The following is an 18,317-nucleotide window of genomic DNA, read 5'->3' on the forward strand; positions in this document are numbered from 1 at the left end:
CTGTTAGATACCAATGCCCCCTCTCCTCCACTCTGACAAATGCACATATAGTCCACAGTGTAAAGTGATTTAAAAATCATGCAAGCAGCTCACTTTGAGAATGTCTGAAAGGTTGTCAGCCGACATACTAAAGCAAGAATTAAGAATATCTTAGATGCAGCCCAAAAAATGATGGAATATTTGATCCACTAAGTAAACATCAAGAAATATATGCATATTGCAAGATCTTTATAAAACTCAAAGAAATCTGGTTGTTTGTAAAGTTGTTAGTGGCATCAAAGTTAGTGCCCGGTCACTCAGGGACAAGGCAGGAACTGATATTGAGAGTAGCAACAGAAATGCTTAACTCTGTTTTGAAGCCCCATGGAATCCCTATCAGATTTTACACCTAATTTTGGCTGAGTTAGTCTCTTTGTGAACTATAATCTATTGTAAATCCCTCAAACAAAACATCATGGCCAGCTGGAAGGAAGCACAGGCCATACCTGTCTATGAGAAGGGTATCAGAAGTGACCCACAAAACTACAATCCACTATCCTTGACATCCTTTTGTTGTAGAATCTTGGAACAGATTCTGAGCTTGAACATAATGAACCCATACATAATGACCTCCTTGATGCCAGCTAGCATGAATTTTGAAAACATCGATCATGTAAAGCCTAACTTTCCTCACACGATTTCTTGAAGACCATGGATCAAGGCAGTCAGGCAGATGCAGTATTTCTTGATTTCCAAAAAACATTTGGCTCAGTACCACACCTGTGCTTATTATCAAAAGCATGTTTGTATTGGGTATCACATTAAATTTGTGACTGGATCAAGGATTTCTTGGAGGAGAAGATGCAACATGGAGAGACATTCACAGATGTGGAAGTAACTCTGGTTGTACCCCAGAGAAGTGTGTTTGGTCCCTTGCTTTTCACAGATGATGCTGTTATCTACAATGTGACACAGTCTGAATGAAGCTGTACAAATATTGTCAGACCTTTTTAAGGTTTCAAAGTGATGCAAAGATTGGCAACTTGCTTTAAATGTTCAGAAATTTGGAATTTTACTTTTCACAGAACAAAATAAAATAGTATCCTAAGAATATAATATCAGTGAGTCACAGTTGGGATCTGTAAACTGATGTAAATACTTGGGTGAAACACCTTATATGGACAGAAAATGGGAAGATCACATGGGCTTGGTCATGGGCAAAGAAGGTAGCAGACTTTGGTTTAATGGTAGAAAACTAGGGAAGTGAAATCAGTCTTTAAGGAGACTGCTTACAGATCATTTGTGCAACCCATCCTAGATTGTTACTCAGTGGTGTGGAACCTGTACCAAGTAGGACTAGCCTGTACCAGATAGGACTAGCAAGGGATACTGAATGTATACAGAAAAGAGTTTGTTTGACTCACATGAGAATTTCAGAGAGATGATGAAAGAACTGAACTGGCAGACTGTTGGAGATAGACAAAACTGTCCTGAGAAAAGTCTACTAACAAAACTTTCAAGAACCAGCTTTAAATGAGGACTCTTGGAGTATATTACAACCACCTTCATATTGATCCCATAGAGATCATGTGGACAAAATTAGATCAATTATGCCACCCACAGAGGCAGATAAATAATCATTTTTTCTATGTTCCATATGTGAATGGAAGAGGAAAAAGCCCTAATAACTGGTAAAGAGGAACCTATCTTCTGCTATGCACTTCACTGTGGATCACAGAGTACAGATATAGATTTTTATGTACACTTAATGAAGTATATGTGTTTAATTTCTTCTACTTGCAGAGTTGGATTTTTTGATAATCTGGAATGATTCTGTCATGAGTCATTGAGCAAGAACTCTTTATTTTGACTGAATATCGAGATGCATGTTTGTCATAAAGTACAGCGGATTCCTGGACTTTCATCACACAATGACAGCTCATTGCTTATGGTTTATCCAGGGTGATGATTCTTCTGTAAAACCTGGAATTTTCAGGAAATTACATTTTACCCGGAAAAATTAAGTAAATCTCAGGGGATTTCAAGAATTCCAAAAAATCTCAGGGAATTCTGTGTTTTCAGCTTAGCCCTGGAATTTAATTTTATTGATTTCTATAGATCACAAAGTTTAAAGTACTTAATATTTCAAAGTACGATAATTGTATGAATATGAGCCCATATAAATTATCGATGTTATAAACTGTGGTCAAACTATCTCAGCTGACAGGAAAAAAAGTTATTGTGAGATATTCCCCCCCCCCCTTTCCACTTATCAGTAATTACCAGGAACTTCATATGATGCCATATTGCTCCCCATACCTGGGATTCTCAGGGAATTTTTTTCCCCACATTTGAGTAGTCACCCTTGTTATCTGAACAGTGTTTTATAAGGAAGTCATGGTTGACCTAATTTAAATTACAGCATGTTATTAAGTGAGACTTTTCTCTGGCTGCCTGCACAGGGAATGCTAAGTATAAATGTAGTGGGTAGAATGGACCCACAAAATTACAGACCAATATCATTAATATTTGTTTACTGCAACATTCTTGAATGTGAAACTTCCTGGCAAATTAAAACTGTGTGCTGGACCGAGACTCGAACTCAGGACCTTTGCCTTTCGTGGACAAGTGCTCTACCATCTGAGCTACCCAAGCTGTGAGGATGGGGCGTGAGTCGTGCTTGGGTAGCTCAGATGGTAGAGCACTTGCCCGCAAAGGCAAAGGTCCTGAGTTTGAGTCTCGGTCCGGCACACAGTTTTAATCTGCCAGGAAGTTTCATATCAGCGCACACTCTGCTGCAGAGTGAAAATTTCATTCTGGATTCTTGAACATATTCTCAGTTCGAATATAATAAATTTCCTCGACACAAAGAAGCTTATATCCATGAATCAACATGGATTTAGAAACCATCTCTCATGCAAAACTCAGCTTGCCCTTTTGTCACCTGATATACAGCGAACTATGGGCAAAGAGCAACAGGCAGATTCTATATTTCTAGAGTTGCGAAAAGCATTTGAAACGGTGTGCCACTGCAGAGTGTTAACAAAGGTACAAGCATATGGAATAGGTTCCCAGATATGTGCGTGGTTTGAAGATTGCTGAAGTAATATAACTCAGTATTTCATCCTCAACGGCGAGTGTTCATCAGAGACAAGGGGATCATCAGGATTGCCCCAGGGAAGTGTGATGGGACTGCTATTCTATTCTGTATACATGAATAATCTGGTGGACATAATGGGCAACAATCTGTGTGTGTTTGTGATGATGCTGTGGTGTACAGGAAGTTGTCACAGCTGAATGACTGTGGGAGGATACAGGATGACTTAGACAAAATCTCTAGTTGATGTGATGAATGGTAGCTAGCTCTAAATGTAGAAAAAATGTAAGTTAATACAAATGAGTAGGAAGACAAAACTTGTAATGTTTGGATACTGCATTAGTAGTGTCCTGCTTGACACTGACCCTTCATTTAAATATCTGGGCGTAATGTTGCAAAATGATATGGAAGGGATTTTGTTCACCATTAACAACTAGTAGTATGATGTGGACATGTTAAAGGGGTTTGAAAAGAAAGACTTCAGAATGCCCACTTAAGTGGGTACCAAATGGGGGTTATGGAAGATACAGGGTGACAGTTATTGAGTTATTGAACTATATGAAAAAAAATTTAATTAGTTCCAAAATACGCTGTGCACACACTATATTCAATATGTAAATGTCACTACAGGTCCATAAGTAAAAATTATCAATATACCGTAAACGTCACTACAGGTATTCGGATTTTGGTTATGACATGTTTTACATGCTTGCTATAATTTTCAATGATGTGGTGCAGAAGAATAGCGAAATTCTGCATGGCCTGCTGAAATGACGGAACATTGATGCAGCTGATGGCCTCCTGAATGGCTGTTTTCAGCTCAGCAATGGTTTTGGGGTTATTGCTGTACATCTTGTCTTTAATATAGCCTCACAAAAAGGAGTCACATGTGGCCAGATCTCATGAAAATGGCAGCCAACCGAGGCCCATCCCAGTGGCCTCTGGGTACCCCAGAGCCAGAATGTGGTCTCCAAAGTGCTCCTCCAGGACATCAAGCGCTCTCCTGCTTCAATGGGGTCGAGCTCTGTCTTGCATGAACCGCATCTTGTCAAAATCAGTGGCACTTAGGATAATGGGCATGAAATCACTTTCCAAAACCTTCATGTGCTATTCAGTAGTCACCGTGCCATCAAGGAATATCGCACCGATTATTCTGTGACTGGGCATTGCACACCAGACAGTCACCTGTTGAGGGTGAAGAGACTTCTCGATTGTAAAATGTGGATTCTCACTAGCCCAAATGTGCCAATTTTGCTTATTGACAAACCCATCCAAATGAAAGTGGGCTTAGTCACTAAACTAAACCATGCAGTGCATACTAATTCCCATCTTCCCCATGGCCAACCATGCAATTTGAATGTCCTAATGCAAACCGTTCAGAAGTTATGATGACTTTATTTCATATAGTCCTATAACTGTCACCCTGTAATTTATGTAATACTTTAGGGTTATAGGAGAGCCGGTGAGTGGTCTCAATCCTAAACTTTCCTGCAACATTTACAATTTATGTAATGTAATTTAAAAAAGACACTAGCTTAACCAGGTGATCATCTGACATTGATGTGATGACCTACCAGGTTTAACAAAAACAAACCCCACCTTATTCGTGTGCATCTCTTCTCCCTGTACGCATGTGGACATGGACAAGTGAAGTCAAGAAGTATTGCTATTGTAGTCTTCAGTCTGAAGATTGGTTTGATGCAGCTCTTAATGCTAATCTATCCTTGCAAGCCTCCTTATCTGTAAATAACCACCACAACCCACATCCATTTGAGCCTGTTTCGTGTATTCAAGGCTTGGTGTCCCTCTACAGTTTTTACCTCCCCATCTCCCCAACAATACCTTCTGTTACCAAACTGGCATGTCTCAGAATATGTCCCACTAACCAATTCCTTCTTTTAGTTACAAATTATACAAAAAAATTTTCACTCAGTTCAATTCAGTACCTCTTCATTAGTTACACAATCTATATATCTAATCTTCAGCATTCTTCTTAGCCTGACTCTTCAACAACTTATATTCTCTTGTTGTCTGAATTACTTATCACCCTCATTTCACTTCCGTACAAGATTACACTCTAGACAAATGCTTTCAGGGAAGACTTGCCAACACTTAAAATGATTTTATATGTTACAAAAAGTCTCTGCTTCAGAAATGCTTTTCTTGCTATTGCCAGTCAGCATTTTATATCTTCCCTACGTTTCCCACCATCAGTTATTTTGCTGCCCAAACAGCAAAACTCATCTATTACTTTTAGTGTCTCATTTCCTAATTTAATTCCCACAGCATTGTGTGCTTTAATTTGATTACATCCCATTACTATTGTTTATTTTTATTGGTGTTCATCTTATCTCTTTTCAAGACACTATCCATACTGCTCTTCTACGTCCTTAGCCATAGTGTCATTGACAAATCACAAAATTTTGTATTTCTTCTCCCTGAATTTTAATGCCCTTTCCAAATTTCTCCTGGATTTCCTCCATGGCTTGCTCAGTGTATAGATTAAATAAAGTTGGCGGTAGGGTACGACCCTGTCCCAGTCCCTACTCAATCATGGCTTCCTTTTCATGTTTTTTTACTCATAACTGCAGTCTTATTTCTGTACAAGATGTAAATAACATTTTTGTCCCTGTATTTTATGCCTGCTACCTTCAAAATTTCTATGAGTGAATCAAGAAATGTTTAGATATCTTCATGTCATAATATGAATCTCGTCAGGTAATATTAAGTGATCATCTTTGGATTTGTTTACATTTCAGGGTTGCACTATGGAATCTGCAGTCTGGTTCTGTATCCTTCTCAATTTGAAGCATATTTTTGCATATGTAGCACCAGCATATTTTATATATTTGCTTCGCAATTACTGTTTTGATTCAACTCAACCAGTGACTTGGAGCAGATTCTCAATGACAAAATTTTGTCAACTTTCAGTGGTGGTTGCAAGCATTTTTATGATCTCATTTGGACCGTTCATAGTGTTGGGTCAGTTTGCACAGGTGGGTGTTTGCAGATGCTTCAGTAAGTATGTGTTGCTTCAGCTTTCATGTTACCATTTACATTAAACATTACCCTGTATTTTTCAGGTCATGTCACGCCTATTCCCTTTTAAGCGAGGTTTGTGTCATGCATATTGGGCACCGAATTTTTGGGCTCTCTACAATGTAGCTGACAAGGCAGCAGCCTTTGTTGGTATGTAATTTTCTTCTTGTATTAGTATTAAAATGATTATGTGGTACAGATGTCATCACCAGCTATACAATCATAACTGTGGGATGTGAATTAGTTTTATTTAAGAAATAGCTGTGGCTTGTATGATAGAGAGTAGAAGACCAGTCGAGGAAGACCAAGCCTGAGGTGCAAGAACTTGGTGAATCTGGCATCAAGCAGAGAGGACATACTTGAGACAGCATCAAATAAGGAGAGTTTTAAGAACCATAGTTGATGAAGCCTCATTTGCCAACCCATCTAACAAGTTGGAATGACATGGGTTGATGATGATTATGATTATGATTTATGATGGAGAGACCAAGATTAGCTGGACTGTGCTTTTAACAAGAGGCAGAGTTAATCAAGGCTGAAAAAAGAAGAGAAATGTCACAGAATGAATATCATTTAGGACCACTGACTGACTGGGGCTCGATTCAAGACACACAACTTTTTCAAGCAATTAGTTTTAGCTATCTAGGCATGACACACATTCACAGTTGCACTTCTGCTAGTATATCCCTCCTGCTTTTCACACTCTGAGAAAGGATATCCTGGAAAATTGCGTACCCACTACCTGTAGTTTCCTCCAGGAAAAAAGTGTCCATTTAGCAGCGGAGTGTTAGCTGTATCAAGGACGGGTGTAAACTTCTAATTTGATGTTTCTATTGACCAACTGATTTAACTGAAAAACTGAGAGAAAACATCAGTTCACTAGTACAAATGTTCCCCAATCACACTGTTATTAGTGAGAAGACTTTAATCAGCCAACAATCAGTTGGCAGAAATTACAATTTTGAAAATGATTGTCATGAGAAGGTGTTCTAGGAAACATTATTAAATGTATTCTTGGTAAACTGCCTACAGCAGATAGTTCAGGAGCCCATTCATGTTGGAAATATATTACACATAATGGCAACAAATGCACCTGACCTACACATTGAAGCTGACTTCAGTGACCATGCAGTAACTGCAGCAACAATCATTACTTAAGAAAAAAGGGCAGCTAAGAAATTAAGAAGGCTTACAAATTTAGTAAGCTGGATAAAGAGGCACTCTTGTCACACCTCAAAGAGGAACTCAAAAAATTTACCTCTGAGCAGGAGTATGTAGAAATTCGGATCAAGTTTAAAAGAATAGTTGATCATGCATTGACTAGATGTGTACCTAGTGCTGTGTCATCCAAACAAGACACTGCCAGGGCAAAAGCACCACAGATACAAAGAAGCGAGCTGGTGCCAGTGCCATAGAGACTTGCCACTTGCGCAAGTTCCTCCAGTGCAATGGGCAGTACTGAGGATGAAGATATCAACTTCACGTTGGCCAATTGGCAGCCAAGTACAATCCGCCAGTGACTGGATGACAGTGGACAGAAGCCTACTCAGAAGATAGAATAGCAGCTCTCACCTACTTGGTTATAGATCGTCGTACAGGGCTTACTTAGACAGTGAACAGACACCTATTCTGTTACCTGACCCTGGGTCATAGTTGTGTAATAGTGGCAGAGAGAAATTATCTTAGTGGTGTACTGCACCAGAAGCCGTTTCATGAGCTCACGAACTCAGCATACCGTTACAGCAGTAGCAACAAGGCCTTAACACCTAGCACAACAGTTCATGATTGAAGAGACCCACTTGGTATACTGTCACTGTAAAGGCAGTTCTAAAGAAAAAGTGACTCTGCGCAATAGGTGTAAAGCAAAGCATATGGGTATAAATTGAGAAATGCTAAATGAGCCTCATTTGGTTGTCAAGAGAACATACTGAAGCCATCAATGAATACCACAACAGAATATTATCGAAAGATCTGTAACAAAACCTAAAGAAATTCTAGTCGTATGTATAGGCTGTCAAAGGAACCAAAGGTAGTGTCCAGTCACTCATGGATCACACAGGAATTGAAATTTAGGGTAGCAAGCAAAAGCAGAAAGAGCCTTTAACAAAAAACTGTACGCAGTGATTAAAAAATGAAAAACACAGGTCACCACACTTGTCTACAAGAAGGGTAACAGAAGTGAGCCAGAAAACCACCGTCAGATCTCACTGATGCTCATCTACAGTATTATTGAATCCTAGAATGTAATCCTACATCAATTTAATCAGATATCTCTAACAAGGGGGCCTTCCATACTGTAAATCACAGATTTTGAAGCGCTTCAAATATGTTGTAAAGGCACTTACTAAGTACCTGGCTATCTGGTTCTTTAGTGATGGGCCTTGTTTTTCGAGAAAATCGATTTTGAATTTCATTGTGCACTTTGTGTACCTGTAACATTATATATATTTCGAGCAAGTCAGTGTAGCGCAGTGGTAAAGGTTCAGGGCTACCGCGCTGGAGGTACCGTGTTTGAATACTGCTTTCGGAGTAGATTTTTGGCATATTTAATGGCATTTGTGATTTCGCCTTTTGATTCTTCCTTCAACTCCTCTACTTGTGGATCATCTTCTGTCTGCACTACTGCAGAAACATTTGGTTCTTCCATTTCACAGAATTTTTCTAACACACAACACTAGAGACACTTTGCGAGCAACTGACTCTGTAGTTAGATGCAAACGTAAAGGAATGTGACTCGCATCCTCATTGGCCACAGCTAGGAGCTGGGGTTCCCGTTATGGCTAATGGTATTCATGAGAGAGGGGCGATAATGGGCGGAGATCGATTTCAGGTAATACAAGAAGTGACCATCATACAAACATTTGGAACTCCAACTGCGAACCATAAACGGAATGAATATTTGAAAAAATAATAACAGAATACATCTTTATTATTTTGCACACCTTACACTGTCTGTTGATATTCCTTGAAATAAAATTTAAAAAAATTGGTCAATTTTGGAAAAAAAGAAAAGAGAGAGAGAGAGAGATACACAAGCAGGGTTCAAACACGGTATCTCCAGCGTGGTAGCCGTGAACCTTTACCGCTGCGCTACGCTGACTTGCTCAGTATGTATGTAATGTTACGGGTATACAAAGCATGCAATGAACTTCAAAATCGATTTTCTCAAAAACCAAGGCCCATCGCTAAAAAACCAGATAGCCAGGTACTCAGGGTAAGTGCCTGTACAACATATTTGAAGCGCATCAAAATCCGTGATTTACAGTATGGAGGGTCCCCTTGTAAGTGAATGACCTCCACTGTGCCAGTCGGCATGGATTCCATAAACATCAATGTTGCAAATCACAACTTGTACTTTTCTCACATGATATCCTGAAAGCCACGCATCAAGGGAACTGGGTAGATGCGGTGTTTCTTGACTTTTGAAAAGCATTTGACTTGGTACCATACAAATGTTTATTAAGAAAAGTACAGTTGTATGTAGTATCAAACAAAATTTGCGACTGATTTGTGGATTTCTTGGTACTTGGAATGCATCATGTTGTCTTGGATGCAGAGCACTGAAAGAAGTTGAAGTAACTTCAGGTATGCCCCAGGGCAGCTGTTGAGACCCTGTTTTTCACAGTATATATTAATGACCTGGCAGACAATATTAACAGCAGTCTCAGACTTTTCACAGATAATGCAGATGCTATAATGAAGTACTGTCTGGTCTTCAAAATACTGCCCAGATTGGCAAATTGGTTTAAATGTATAGAAATGTAAAATTATGAATTTCACAAAATGAAAAAAAAGTGTTTTCTTCTGACTACAGTACTGATGATTTACAATTATAATCAATCAGCTGATACAATTTGTCGGTAATTGTGGTTCTTCACTACCTCAGATGACCAATGTTGGAGACTATGACGCCAATATAGAGAAAGGTACCATTCTCCCAGTATTTTGTAGAGGCACAATGTGGTTACTCCTGGGGTTGTAGTGCGGGAAGCCATCGGGTACAACTTCGTGTCATGGCTGGTAGTAATTGAGGGACTCTCACAGTACAATTCTACACCACCGACATCCTCTGTCCTCGTGTCATTTCTCTTACATGGTGCTATTTTTCAACAGGTCAATGCTCATCTGCACATGTCACATGTCTCTAAGAGCTGTTTTCATGATGTTGAGGCACTCCCAGCAGGCCAGAGGGAGTACAATATCATACTGATAGTGGGCCATATTGCCAAGTTCATAGCAAATTTGACTCAGTTTTGTAATAATCCAAGTAACATCAGTATCCTCTTGATCCTTGAAGTTTCATTTCATTTGCTCTTTCACTTCTGAGCGCTTCACTTTTTTGTCAGGCCCTGTAGAAGTTGTGAAACTACCCAACAGATTAAATTTTTGTACTATACCAAGACTTGATCCTGAACCCTTGTTGTTCTTGAGTATTTCCCATAAAAACTTAGTGCACAATCTACTGCAGACTAAATGATTTATTCTGGAAATAAATCATAGCCTATGGTGAAGCCATTCTCCAGAACTCTAGTCTGGCATGACATGAAGGGAAATTTTTATGAAACTTAATGAGAGAGAAATCCTTCTATAATTAACGTGGTGGAAAAAGAGGGATTGGTGTCATAACTTGTGCTGGAATAGCTCTGTTGGTGAGAATATTGTTCCTGAACCCAGTCTGGAACAACAGTGCACATACTTCTGCAGAACAAAAGATTTCTGGAAACATCTGACAACATATTTCAGCTTTACCAAACATTTTGAGCTGGCTCCCTTAATTACACTGTTTTTTGTAATACGGAGGGCAAAAAGAGTTTCTGAAGGGACAGGAGATGATTGGTTTCAAAATTGGGTGATGAGATGTAATCATAATGGACATACAGGGTGAATTTCTGTACGTTGAAGAAGTTTGTGTTTATTCTCTATGTTTCAGCTGGTAAGCATCATCCTCAAATACACTTTCAATTTGCACCCTTGATAGATTCGCCTTAACTTAATAGTTTCGACTTGGGTCATAGGATTAACAATGAATCTCTGTATACTACTCTCACAACAACTCTCATTAATACTTACTGTCTTAGCTTAGTTATATGTGCATGGAATAAATAATAAGCACACAGTCACTAAAGTGAGAATAAACTATCCTTTCTGAAACTCTGCATACTGCTCAAGTAAGTTAAGACATTAATTACCTTTTGACATATAGATCATTAGTCACGGATCACTGGCTCAGGTGGAGAGTGTAGGGGTATTGTGGCAAAAATGTTTCAAGATGGCAAAACAGCCATTTTTCTCTGGACACAGATTCAGTGTCTCAAAATCCTACTGCTTCTGGAGACAAGTGTACACCCACTTTGCTAAGGCATGTTTCATTGAAGCATATGACATTAGGTTTTTTTCCTTTATGATGTAGCTAGGTGTGTGTTTTCTGTCCTAATTGTATGAGTACTCTTAAAGAACTAAGTGAAAACAGTGGAACAAATATCACTTCATTTTGTAACAATTTTAGTAGCTTCTCAAGAGCATACCATACTCTTGACCGTTAAAAATATGTTACTTTATTAGTACTGATCATTTCATTCTCATTGTTGTATTGATTCTATACGTAAAATAATACACTGATATTATAATGGAACTTTCTGCATGAAACAATATCTAAAATAAGGGAAAGGTGGCCACTCACCTATAGTGGACTGATGTGTGGCATATACACATAACAGAAAACAGTATTCACATTAGTTTTTGACCTCTTACTCTTTTTCTAGCCAATGTACATACATTCACACACACATCCATGTGGATACCCAAATGCTCACATCCACTGCAGAGAGTCTGAGCAAGAGCTCAAAAGCTAGTAGCAATACCATTTTCTGTTACATGTTTCTATGCATCACATGGCCAGTGGTTGTCTTTCCCTTATTTCATGTAGTATACCATTTATTATTTTATCAAATACAGAAGTGTATGCAAGCAAAAATTTTGTGTGTTCCTATCACCATCACCGTGTATCTTATGGAAATATTTAATACATTCTTTTAATTGCTGGTTTCAGGCAGGAAATTAGGAATGAATTTGCAACATAGCTCTGCTGTGATGACAGGTGGACTTGTGCAAGAATTTGAGCACACTATACTGCCTTCTGTCTCTCCGAAAATGACTTTCATGCTAACTCTGGTGTCTATACTGGTAAGTGGGTGTCATTTTAAAACTTTTTTTGATAAATAAGTATATTAGATTTCTGTAAATTCTGTTCTGACAAAACATGAGAGTTTGGAACTTACTACCTTAGGAATATATATTTGCTTGGTATACCATAAATTTGTTACAGCCTAATCTTCATATAAAGTCATGAGTATTTAAATATAAACAATTAAACAGAATAGCTGTTACTTCAGCACATTCAGTGTGGGAATTTATGTTCCTGTTGCAGCAAAATGTAAAATTTGAAAATTCTAAACCATTTCATTAATTTTTAACGAGTTTGCTTCTGTCCCTTAGAAAAATAAATGGGGTATCTAAGTTCAAGACAATATTATTTTGAGCTACCAGAGAAGAATAGTGCAAGGAGAAATGAATGTAAAGGCAAGGGCATAAGTATTTTATGAGGGTGGTTTGATAAGTCTGGTAAAAAAGCAATAAAAAAGGTTGTTTCATAAACAGTTTGCATTACTTCTCCACAGTCTCCTTTGAGGCTGCAGATTCCTTGACTTGCGCCATAGGGTGGTGGGGTTTCGGGTTCCGCTGAATAGGTCAGGAGTTCACTACACTCAGCTGGCGGCTACATGGGTAGCGGTGGCTGTGTGGCGTGGACTGGGCGGTTTTTTAGGTTAGAAGGCCTCGGCAAAGTACGGGGTGGGCTGCAATCTCAAAGGGTTCATGGCAAATACAGGACGTGCTTGGAACAAGGAACAGTCGGAATTGTAGTTGTAAATTGTTGTATTTGTGCTGGGAAAGTCCCTGAGCTTCAAGTGCTAATAGAAAGCACAGAAGCTGAAATCGTTATAGGTACAGAAAGCTGGCTAAAGCCTGAATTAAGTTCTGCAGAAATTTTTACGAAGTCTCAGACGGTGTTCAGGAAAGATAGATTAGGCAGAATTGGTGGTGGAGTGTTTGTGTCTGTCAGTAGTGGTTTATCTTGTAGTGAAGTCGAAGTAGATACTCCGTGCGAATTGGTATGGGTGGAGGTTATACTTAACAGCCGAACTAAGTTAATAATTGGCTCCTTCTACCGACCCCCAGACTCCGATGATATAGTTGCTGAACAGTTCAGAGAAAATTTGAGTCTCGTAACAAATAAATACCCCACTCATATGGTTATAGTTGGTGGGGACTTCAACCTTCCCTCGATATGTTGGCAAAAATACTTGTTCAAAACCGGTGGTAGGCAGAAAACATCTTCCGAGATTGTCCTAAATGCTTTCTCCGAAAATTATTTCGAGCAGTTAGTCCACGAACCTATGCGAATTGTAAATGGTTGTGAAAACACACTTGACCTCTTAGCCACAAACAATCCAGAGCTAATAGAGAGCATCATGACTGATACAGGGATTAGTGATCACAAGGTCGTTGTAGCTAGGCTCAATACCGTTTCTTCCAAATCCACCAGAAACAAATGCAAAATAATTTTATTTAAAAAAGTGGATAAAGTGTCACTAGAAGCCTTCCTAAGAGACAATCTCCATTCCTTCCGAACTGACTGTGAAAATATAGACGAGATGTGGCTCAAATTCAGAGATATAGTAGCAACAGCAATTGAGAGATTCATACCTCATAAATTGGTAAGAGATGGAACTGATCCCCCATGGTACACAAAACAGGTCTGAACGCTGTTGCAGAGGCAACCGAAAAAGCACGCAAAGTTCAGAAGAACGCGAAATCCCGAAGATTGGCTAAAATTTACAGACGCACGAAATTTGGCACGGACTTCAATGCGAGATGCCTTTAATAGGTTCCGCAACGAAACATTGTCTCGAAATTTGGTAGAAAATCCAAAGAAATTCTGGTCGTATGTAAAGTACACAAGCGGCAAGACGCAGTCAATACCTTCGCTGCGCAGTGCCGATGGTACTGTTACCGATGAATGTGCCGCTAAAGCAGAGTTATTGAACACAGTTTTCCGAAATTCCTTCACCAGGGAAGACAAATGGAATCTTCCAGAATTTGAAACACGAACAGCTGCTAGCATGAGTTTCTTAGAAATAGATATCTTAGGGGTTGCGAAGCAACTGAAATCACTTGACACAGGCAAGTCTTCAGGTCTAGATTGTATACCGATTAGGTTCCTTTCAGATTACACTGGTACAATAGCTCCCTACTTAGCAATCATATACAACCGCTCGCTCACCGATGAATCTGTACCTACAGATTGGAAAATTGCGCAGGTCGCACCAGTGTTTAAGAAAGGTAGTAGGAGTAATCCATCGAACTACATACCTATATCATTGACGTCGGTTTGCAGTAGGGTTTTGGAGCATATGCTGTATTCAAACATTATGAATCACCTCAAAGGGAACGATCTATTGATACATAATCAGCATGGTTTCAGAAAACATCGTTCTTGTGCAACGCAGCTAGCTCTTTATTTGGATGAAGTAATGACTGCTATCGACAGGGGATTTCAAGTTGATTCTGTATTTCTAGATTTCCGGAAAGCTTTTGACACTGTTCCTCACAAGCGACTTCTAATCAAGCTGCAGGCTATGGGGTATCGTCTCAGTTGTGCGACTGGATTCGTGATTTCCTGTCAGGAAGGTCGCAGTTTGTAGTAATAGACAGCAAATCGTCCAGTAAAACTGAAGTGATATCAGGTGTTCCCCAGGGAAGCATCCTGGGACCTCTGCTGTTCCTGATATATATCAATGACCTGGGTGACAATCTGAGCAGTTCTCTTAGGTTGTTCGCAGATGATGCTGTAATTTACCGTCTAGTAAGGTCATCCGAAGACCAGTATCAGTTGCAAAGCGATTTAGGAAAGATTGCTGTATGGTGTGGCAGGTGGCAGTTGACGCTAAATAACGAAAAGTGTGAGGTGATCCACATGAGTTCCAAAAGAAATCCGTTGGAATTCGATTACTCGATAAATAGTACAATTCTCAAGGCTGTCAATTCAACTAAGTATCTGGGTGTTAAAATTATGAACAACTTCAGGTGGAAAGACCACATAGATAATATTGTGGGGAAGGCGAGCCAAAGGTTGCGTTTCATTGGCAGGACACTTAGAAGATGCAAAAAGTCCACTAAAAAGAGAGCTTACACTACACTCATTCGTCCTCTGTTAGAATATTGCTGCGCGGTGTGGGATCCTTACCAGGTGGGATTGACAGAGGACATCGAAAGGGTGCAAAAAAGGGCAGCTCGTTTTGTATTATCATGTAATAGGGGAGAGAGTGTGGCAGATATGATACATGAGTTGGGATGGAAGTCATTAAAGCAAAGACGTTTTTCGTCGCGACGAGATCTATTTACGAAATTTCAGTCACCAACTTTCACTTCCGAATGCGAAAATATTCTGTTGAGCCCAACCTACATAGGTAGGAATGATCATCAAAATAAAATAAGGGAAATCAGAGCACGAACAAAAAGGTTTAGGTGTTCGTTTTTCCTGCGCGCTGTGCAGGAGTGGAATGGTAGAGAGGTAGTATGATTGTGGTTCGATGAACCCTCTGCCAAGCTCTTAAATGTGAATTGCAGAGTAATCATGTAGATGTAGATGAGGATATAAACTTGGTCGAATGACCTTCAGATTCTTCATCCAACCGGAAAAATAGGTTCTGTCGAACTCTGGAAAATACTCATTGAATGCCACTATCGCTCATTTGACGGAAATTTCTTCCCAGCTAATCAAAGTTTCAAGTTAGAGAACAGGAAGAAGGCTGGTGACTATAGGGTATGAGGCACCAATTCATGCATTTTCACCATCATTATCGCTGATGTGTGGGATGGTGGAGTATCCTGGTGAAAGAGCACTTTTATGTGTGCCAGTCTTGATCTTTTTTTCAGCCAACATGAGTTTCATACGATCCAACATCAAAACATAGTCGGGTCCAGTTACGGTTCTGTTTTGTCCCAAGTAATCCATGAGGATTATTCCTTAAGAATCCCAAAAAACAGTGGTCATCACCTTACCAGCAATTACAAAATGGTCTTTGCCTTCTTTGATCCACTGTCACCATCCTTTGTCCATTATTTTGACTGCCATAATGATGGATCCAGGTTTCATTGACAGACACAAGTCGATACAGGAAGTCTTGTTAATTGTGATTAAACATCACCAGACATTGTGTTAAAATGTTGTGCCAGGAGCATTTTTTGTCGACTGTTAGCGATCGTGGCACCCACCTCATACACAGCTTCTTCATAGCTATTTGCGGGATATTATGCACTCACTCACTTAAGATGCCTACAGTCTCAACAATCTCCCTTATTTTTATTTGATGGTCTTGCATTTCCATATCATGGATTTTGTCAGTGGTTTCCTTTGTGGTGACCTCAGTTGGACTGCCAGAGCATGCTCCAGCCTCAGTACTTGTCCGACCAGGTTTAAATTCATTAATCCAAAAGTAAATGGTCTTCAATGATGGTGCAGAGTCCATGTGAACTTCATCCAATTCTGTTTTGATTTATGCAACAGACCAATTCTTCAAATGAAAATGTTTAACACATTGGAGCCTAATGGGATGGCTATCCAGTTAATACCTGGATCCTGAGGAAATTTGCTACAATTTACAATTTTTTATTAAATTTACTAATCCACTTACCTCTTTGGGCAGTATATCAGCTTAACCTTCCATCATTCCTGTTTATGAATATGTATATGTTCAGCACAAATAAGTTATGTAGGGATTTGTGGATATTACTCCAAAGACACTGTTTTTCAGCATTTTTATTTTTCCCCGAAGTCGACAAAATTTTCATAAGCTATGGGAATGGTAGGCTATTTATTTAAATTCACTTGTCAGCAGGAAATACTAAATGCTTCATTTTTAGGTAAAGTTTTTTATTGTGAAATATTTTTATTCCTCATTTTTACAAATTAGAGTACTTCACTTAGGTATGAAATCTTTCAAAACACTCAGGAACACAAAGGCCTGTGTTACGTGGCCTACAGTAGTATCTGGTCTCTTTCCTCACTACATTTTCCTACAACTTTCCCTTGGTCCCAACAGACCTTGCATCTTCTAGTTGGGTTTGTTTTCTTTTCTGTTGGTGGCAGTTTCTCAGGAAAGTGACATTCTGTGAGTCTGTTTGCACTTGCAACTCGGTGCTGAATATGTGTCTTTATTTAGTTGTGCTCCTCCTTTGTGAACCAATTGCTTTGCTAATGTACACATATAATCTACTAATGCACACTTTTTGTAGTCTAGTACGTCTGACTTTACTACCTCAACACATCCACTTATAAAATCTGTCCATGTATACCACATGTCCTTTTCCCAAGTAAGAGGAACACAGCCTCAGCAGCAGGGATTTGTCAGAATTGTTAATATTTCCGTTTCCTCCAGTATAAACTTCAGCATTGCACATGTAACCTGTTTGAGCATCACTTACAACATACAGTTTTATCCCATATTTCTCTGGTTTGTCTTTCATATAAACAGGGAATCCAATTCTTCTTCAAAGGGGACATATTGCTTCATCCACAGTCAGAAAAAGGACTTTTGTGCATCTTTCTGTGAAAAAGTCCCAAACAGGTCTTATTTTGTGCAGGTCATGGCCTGATTCTTATTGAGGTGTCTATAGTGCATTATTGTTCACATGCGGCATCCTGAATATGGCAAAAAATGCTTCGTGACATTAGTTGAGAAGCAAATGATGAAGCAAGCACAGGGTCTTCAGACCAATAATCCCTAAGTTTAGGTTCCTTTACAATACACACACACACACACACACACACACACACACACACACACACACAATGATTGCAAAAATTGAGATACTTCATGTATCCTCACTGCTCTCCATTTCTTCCATAAAGATTGTGGTTTGATACCGTTCTGATGGCGAAGTTCAGAAATAGTATGAGTAGCATATGTATTTGTCTCCAACTCTACTTTTAGAAACATGATGTGATCAAAAAATTGCAACAAACAGTCTAGTTCGGTTGATAATGTATCAACAGGAATCTGAATTCCACTCACTTCTTCAAACAGAGGTAATTCAGGGGGTGCATCAAAATGACACCATTCATTATGAAGGGCAGGCTGTT

The 18,317-nt window shown here is 39.2% G+C and overlaps 1 protein-coding gene across 2 annotated transcripts in view; it reads left to right on the forward strand.

The window, feature by feature from the left end:
• Positions 1-18,317, forward strand: part of LOC126095319 (probable dolichyl pyrophosphate Glc1Man9GlcNAc2 alpha-1,3-glucosyltransferase) — a 122,909-nt gene that overhangs the window by 13,949 nt on the left and 90,643 nt on the right. For both annotated transcript variants that reach the window (XM_049910125.1, XM_049910124.1), the window contains exons 4-6: positions 5,836-6,072; positions 6,160-6,265; positions 12,165-12,298. In XM_049910125.1, the coding sequence (XP_049766082.1) occupies positions 5,836-6,072; positions 6,160-6,265; positions 12,165-12,298 (477 nt within the window). The remainder of the gene's footprint in view (positions 1-5,835; positions 6,073-6,159; positions 6,266-12,164; positions 12,299-18,317) is intronic.

This window comes from Schistocerca cancellata, chromosome 8, assembly GCF_023864275.1.
Source record: "Schistocerca cancellata isolate TAMUIC-IGC-003103 chromosome 8, iqSchCanc2.1, whole genome shotgun sequence".
Lineage (NCBI taxonomy): Eukaryota > Metazoa > Arthropoda > Insecta > Orthoptera > Acrididae > Schistocerca > Schistocerca cancellata.